The sequence below is a fragment of the Pterocles gutturalis genome, unplaced genomic scaffold (genome assembly GCF_000699245.1).
Source record: "Pterocles gutturalis isolate BGI_N339 unplaced genomic scaffold, ASM69924v1 scaffold5447, whole genome shotgun sequence".
Classification (NCBI taxonomy): domain Eukaryota; kingdom Metazoa; phylum Chordata; class Aves; order Pterocliformes; family Pteroclidae; genus Pterocles; species Pterocles gutturalis.
The window spans coordinates 394-7,550 of NW_010112528.1; the positions used below are offsets into that span (position 1 = coordinate 394).

General features: G+C 49.6%; 1 protein-coding gene across 1 annotated transcript; it reads right to left on the reverse strand.

Moving 5' to 3' along the window:
• Positions 1-1,136: 1,136 nt before the first annotated feature.
• YBX1 (Y box binding protein 1) lies at positions 1,137-6,847 on the reverse strand (the record flags this gene model as incomplete). Its single annotated transcript, XM_010074072.1, is given in 9 exon segments — positions 1,137-1,517; positions 3,203-3,247; positions 3,249-3,468; positions 3,579-3,661; positions 4,041-4,210; positions 4,213-4,249; positions 4,251-4,343; positions 4,565-4,654; positions 6,814-6,847. Coding segments are annotated over 9 exon segments (835 nt in total), but the record flags the coding sequence as incomplete, so codon positions are not given.
• Between the last annotated feature and the right edge of the window lie 310 nt (positions 6,848-7,157).

Sequence of the window (7,157 nt, forward strand, 5' to 3'; positions counted from 1 at the left end):
AGCCAACCGCTCCCGTGCTGCAGGATACAGCAGGTCTGTCGCTGCTATTAGCACAGGCCAATTACTTAAATCACAAGTTCGGTTTATTTTTTGAAAGGCTAAGAATTTTTCCCCTGGGACTTGAAAAGCAAAAATCCAACCACTAAAGCTGTGCAACAGAAATCAAGAGCACAGCTGACAGTTTGCTGTTAAACAGTCCATGGGCCAAAGCAGGGAGAGCTGCCAGCGGACGCAGCCCAAAGTGTGGGAGAAGGGATTTAAAGAGAGAAAAACCCACCAGCCCTGCGCGTTCAGCAGCTGGCACAGGAGCACCCAGGAAAACAGGTAAAAAGACCCAGAACTTGCATGGTACCAGTGGAAAGGTGTCAGTGCACAGAGAGGGAACTCCTCACTGGTAACCGGTAACTGGTGTTACTGGTGCACAGCACCCAGGCTGGGGGAGGCTGAGTGAGCGGCAGCCAGGAGCAGCCCCACGCTCGCCCCGCTCTCAGCACCCGGACCAAGCACAGCGAGAGCCGGTGTCACTGCGAGGGACAGCTCCATCCCCCAGGGTCGGTGACAGCAGGGACAGGAGGAACAGTCACCCCCTGAATAGCTTCCCAGAAGCAGGGGGGGCTGTCAAACCCTCGGCTCCAGCGGCAAAGCAGCCCCCAGGGAGCAGCTGGGCGGGACGGTTCAACCCAGCTCAAACCCCGCTGGGATCCTGCCTCGGCCCTGGTTTTCCCGCTTCCCCTTCCCACACACCAGCAACTCTCACAGCAACTCGCTGGTGAAGAATTCACCGTTGTGTTCCAAGAAGTCCAGAGCTCTGCACAGCTCCAGTGGCGAGCTGGGGGAGGAGGAGCTGGTTTTTATTTTTCTTTCCAGCACCCTCAGTCACCCCAGTTTTGTGACGGCTGTGTTCCAGCTGAGCTGCGCCAGCAAACAGTCCTTGGGAACACACTGGACTGACACTGAGCACCTCTCCCCCCACCTGCAGCAGGGCTCTAGTACTTCTTAATTATAATTTTTTCTTTAATTTTACCCCAACAACCTCCATGCTGAAGAAACAAAGAAGTCCTTTTTTCCCCAAACCTTTTACGAACACTTAAAACCTTCCAAGCAAAAGAGGGTTTGAAATGACCACGCACACACGGTAATTCTTTAAGACCTTTATTAACAGATGCTTGCAGTTTGACTTGAAAAAATCAGGTGTATTATTTCTTACAAATTAAAAATGAGGTTCTTAAAAATCTCAACTTGACCAGATATGAAACAATTTAAAAACCTTTAAAGGTATATTGAGAAAAAACAGGCTTTTAAAAAACGTGTTTATCGTTTCCAAAAGGAGACTTCTTTAGGTAAAAATAATAAAAACCCCATGCTGCATAGATAATGCAGATAGTTCTAGTAATCTGGTCAACAGCAAAAAGCAAGCACTTAAGGTCTTCAGTTCCAATTCTTTTGCTCATTTCTTATTGCTGGAATTTCATTTTCTTTTCTTCTTCATTTCTTAAGTCTTTTCTTTGATGACTAAACTGAAAAAGAGAAAACAAACAGGATGTCAGGTGTTTTGTCCACGGCGCTCCCCACATCAGCCCACTCTCATGACCAAACTGCCATCTTCCAGCAAAAACAAAGGACCCCAGAAAGAGAAAACATGAAATTCTGAACACAAAGGAATCCCGTTCTCCACCTCTCCCCTCGCTGGCCTCCATGTTCCGTGACAGCACCCTGGGGAGAGCCGCTCACATCGGGCTCTGCCGACACACCCGGCTCAGCGCAGTGGGACCAGCTCTGGAACCCCTGCGGACCCCCTGAGCCAACTCCATGACCTTTAAGGTCCCCTCCAGCCCAAACCATCCCGTGATTCTGTGATTCTCACCCCCGGGAGGGCACAAAGAAAACAGAGGATCTCCAGGAGCCGGCTGGAGAGCAGATTTCTACCTGCGCCCAACGGAGGCAGCGCGGCTGCGGCAAGCTGCGGCCCAGACCACAGGAACCACAATTTATAGCCTCTGATACCATCAGCAGACAGAAAGAGCAAGCGAGTGTCACGCTGGGGTTTCTCCGAAGCCCACAACATTAAGAATTCATCCAGCCCGTGCTACCCGTCACGATGAGCACCAGGATCGAACAGCGGTTCACATCCAGCGCACAGAAAACACTGCGGCGAGGCGTGACAAGGTGCCAGGTGATCCCACCCCACCACAGACCCAGCAGCGTCCCAGCCCAGGAAGAACGAGTCCCAGAGCTCCCACAGCGGGGAGGGGTCTGTGGGGGCTGCCGGCACCACGCTGGACCCATGTCCAGCTCCTGCCTTCCCTGTTCATCCCGTTAAAGCCACCATTCCTTACTGCTCCCACCAGAGCCTAAATCTGTCCTTCCGTCCGCCTGCCCTCCAGGCAAAGAGACACAATAGAAACGGGCTCTGGGCGCTGGCGAGAGGAAATACAGAGAGGGAGGAAGAACAGACAAGGAAAGTGCCAGAAAAAAGCAGAGCAAGCAGGAGGGAGTCCTAGCAAGGAAGATATTCCCAAATTAGCAAAACTATCCTCAGAAGACAGCACCAACCAAGCGCCAAATCACAGCCAGTCTACCCTGCAACAAAAATGTTTTAACACCGACCTTTAGGCGATCCTCCCAAGCAGCACCAGCACCTCAGCACCCCGCATGCTCCGTACAAAAGACCGTCTCTACCAGTTTTTCCAGCACTGTTTTGCTCAGATAAATGCTGCTACCGAGACACTCCTGCAAATCCTGCATCAACTTTCTAGAAATGAATGCCTGGAGGTCTTAACACCACTCACCTCCCCTTGGGGACCCAGAGGTAAAAGCTCAGACACACAGCTGAGTAAATCCCAGTACCCATTTCCCCCAGTTGTACCAGCACCGCTGGAATGACTATTTCTGGGTGGACAAAGACGTAAGCCTGAACTGCTGAGCACAGCCAAGATTTGAAGATGAACAGTACTCTAGGCAGTGACTCCATCAACGAAAATTAAAGCCTGGTAACCGCGTCCTGCCAATTAATCAGCATCTGTACAGCAAAGTCTCACAGTTTGGCTTTGCAGACAGGAGTGAGCACGCTCACAGTGCAACCAGTTGGGTTACAACACGCAGGAGCAAGGACAGGCCAAACCTTTTAAAAGCAAAAATTAAAGGAAGCATCAAAAGAAAAAAAGTCATCAAATCGTATCCCCCAGAAGCCCTGGCCACGCACCCGGATGATGGTAGAGATGGTAAGCCGGTATTTACTCAGCCCCGCCCTGCTCGGCCTCGGGAGCGGACGTGTTCTCAGCTGGTGGTTCGGCTGTCTTCGTCTCTTTGCCATCTTGTGGTTTAGGGTTCTCTGGGCGTCTGCGTCGGTAGTTGAAGTTACGACGGTACCGACGTTGAGGTGGCTGCTGACTTTGGGTCTCATCCCCTTGGTTCTCTTTATCTTCTTCGTTCCCATCCTCTCTAGGCTGTCTTTGACGAGGAGGACCCCTGAAAGTCAAGCTAGGCTTAAACAATGCAGCATCTGACCAGCGCCATGTCCTGTCTCTGGTGCTAAAAGGCAAGGTTAAAAAAAAAAAAAAAGCTGATCTGCAGCATACCTGCGAAATCGTGGTCTATAACCTCGATACATGTTCTGCCTGACTGGTCTGCCTTGTTCTCCTGCACCCTGGTTGTCAGCACCCTGCAAGACATCAGGCAACAAACCACCTCAGCCACACGGAAGAGCCTGTTAACGCCATGACAAGTTGAGTCGCGAAGACAAAGGCTGGAAGGGGGCTGTCAGGTGAAGTCAAGGGGTACAAGGTGGCAGCAGCCCCAGGGCACCAGTAGGATTTGTGTTTCTTCCATTAATCGTACAGGAAGTTAACACAAATGTAAACATACTGGCTTTTTAAAGAGCTGTTACGTGAAGACCTTCAGCTTATTGACATCAGCTCCAGTGTTTCAAACCGCACCAAAAACATCTGGATAATCTCCAAAAAGCGGCAAAAAGCTGTGTCCCGTCACCCCGCTCCAAAGGCATGAGGCCAGTTTAGCACCACGCGTTAAGCGAATGTTACCTCCACGATCTCTCCCTGCACGGGAGGGTTGGAATATTGTGGTCGACGCCCGTAGGGCCTACGCATGTAGTAAGGTGGGTACCGCCGCCTGCGATAGGGACGGCGTTGCTGGGCTTGACCTTCTGGGATGTTCTCTGCTCCTTCGTTCTTTTCCCCACTCTCACTATTCTGGTAATTTTGCTGGTAGTTGCGTGGAGGACCCCTACGACGTGGATATCGTCTGTAATGGTTACGGTCTGCTGCGTATTTACTGCCTTGCACTGGAACTCCTCCAGGACCTGTAACGTTAGCTGCCTCCGCGCCCTGAGGAGCAGGGAGAGGGTTAGGCAGGTAGTCAGCATCAAATCGGTTACAGCGGCATGCCATTTAGGACCGAACAAGGATTTACATCCTCATTGTAAAGCAATGAAAACTCATTCATCTCCTCAGATGTCATCAGGCAGCGACTCAAACCACAGGCACCACACCAAAGCCTGCAGACCCAGTTTTCCGAGCACACTCCAACACCCGAGAGACGCTTTTACCTTTTCTCCTTCAACCACATCAAACTCCACGGTCTCTCCATCTCCTACGCTGCGGAGGTACTTCCTGGGGTTATTCTTCTTTATGGCAGTCTAACAACAGAACATCGCAGGGTTACATTTACAGGCACAGCCACAGAACACTACTTAGCGTATCTGAAGACTTTATTTAGAATTTTTTTTTTTTTTAAGGTTAAGGAATTGGAGTATTTAGTATCTCAGGAGGAAGACCTGTACTCCTGGAAAAGCAATTAAACCACTGTGAAAATCCAGGAAGCTATAAAATATACCTGTATTACCACCGTTCTGGTCCAGCTGAAATGTGTAGCAGCTGACTAGAAACATCTATCAACACGCTTCCTGCTAGCTGAAAAAGCAGTTTGAAAACAAACAAAACCCCCACAGTGCACACCGGCCATGGTATTCCCACCCAGCGGTCAGCATTAAACACCTCTATAGTATCTATACATCCCGCTGAAGTACAGACACCACTGCATAGTCCCGTACTCCGATTTCCAGCCCTCTACCATTGCCCGCAGCGCGCGGTGGTCTATGGGCAAACGAAGCTGTCCCCAGCTACATCAACACATCAATGGCCAGAAATCCAGGGATTTCTGAGGTGTTCTATCCATTAATCGCAAATCTACCCTGGCCGTGCGCGACACACCGAGGATTAGCCCTGGCAAGGTGTCAGCACCAGACAAGCCTTTGTATTGGTCTCTGCGTGTCCAGGGACACGACCAGAAAACACGGAATTTTCTGAGCTGTTCAGCAGCGGATTATGTTTTTGACAGATGAGTTAACACTCAATATGCACCGCTCTGGGCCACATTCTGCTTATCAAACACTAACTGAGCACTAATGCAAGTGTAACAACTTTACAAAACATACCAGCTACAGAATTTGACCAGATTTTTTCCCCAAATGGAACAAAATCTATGGAAATACACACCCACAAGTGTCAAGCCTATAAAGCAGCGATTTTAGGGAAGGACAGGAAGACCTTGTGACAACAGCAGCCACCAAGCTTGATATTGGGGACAGGGAAAAAGCACCCACAGCTCTAACTCCTAAACCAAGCTGACTTCTTTCAGATTAGACCCCAACAGTGTTTTACTGTGAAAATTATTACATTAAAACAAATCACTGCCCAACTGTGCTCTTAGAAACACAGACAGCGCTTACAGGACAAGTCCTGAAATCCGACATGAAGTCAAGGTCACTCACAGGTTATCCTACTTGCAAATCGAGCAATTGAGTCTGAAAGCTTCCCCTCAGGGCGCGTATTCTTGCCTCAGCAGCCAGAACACGGCTGAGTCACTTGAACTTTCTCCACTGTCCACTACAAAAGAACCTTTTATAAACAAATGTCTCTACACTTTAATAGCAGGTAATTTAGACACCGCGCAAGCAAGAAGCTGCAGACAGCAAATCAAACAAGTGAAAACACTTTCCGGGGTCACTTTTTCCCTTTGGCTACGAGAACATCCCTAACTCAAAACACCAGAACAATCCATGGACTCCTCAAGGCCAGAAGTAACCCATGCTCCGCTAAGAACTTTGTGGCTGCTTCCCAACAAGAGATCCTGAGACAGAAAGGGTAAAACCCGAGCGGATCACAGAGACAGGTCAGATACACAGGCCTAAACTAAGGCCAGCCTGCTCCAGGACACAAGCCCCAGCCGGGGTGCACAGCCTCTCTCTGCTCTAGTTTCCAGAGGTTTACATGCTCCCCAGAGATTATATTAAAGTGTACATCTCTGTTAACTGAAAAAGTATCTATTAAAATGTTTCCAGACTTTCACTGAAAGCCTGGAGCCACAAATTCTACAAGTTTTACAAAAAAAAAAATCACTGGCATTTCAGTCCTATTACATCCCAATTAATTTCTCTCCCTGCTGCAAGCGCTTAATTTAAACTTTATTTCCACGTGCTTACTAACAACTATATGAACCCACAGGGCAACTTAACTGGACTTCAAACAGTTCTCCTCAGTCAGAGGTGCAATTTTTGTCACTGTACCGGGGCTGCACCCCCTCAGCCCCATACCCCATGTCCTCTCGATGGGTGTATGCGGAGATGCAAACCCCCAGCTGCACGCAGGCTCCGCTTGCAATCCAACTGTGAGGAACAGTTGTTTGTGTTCACGGGACAGTTCTTGGAAAGTGTGAGGCTCTTTCACAACTGCTCACATAGCTCAGGGATCGCGAGTTTCAGAGCGGTAACACGCTTCAGTTTCAAGGAAATCTTACCTGATGGACAAACACATCTTCCTTGGTGTCATTCCTGCAAGACAACAGGAAATTGGGATTCAGGTATGAAACGCAGAGGAAATTAACACACTTTTTAAAAAAAAACAGTTGTTTGGGGTGGGAACAAAACAGAGAACTGTCAAGACAACTCGCTTTCAGCATCAGCCTTGCTCCTCAGCCTGCCCTCCGCTCGTCCCCCCACCAGCCCGCTGTTCAAGGGAAGGATCACCGGGCAGCCCGCAAGGGTCGGAGCACGGGCTGAGCCCAGCCAGTCGCACGTGAAAGCGTTCTTCCTCCCTCCTGCATCTCCCTCTGTCCTTCGCATCCCACAGACGGAGAGGTTT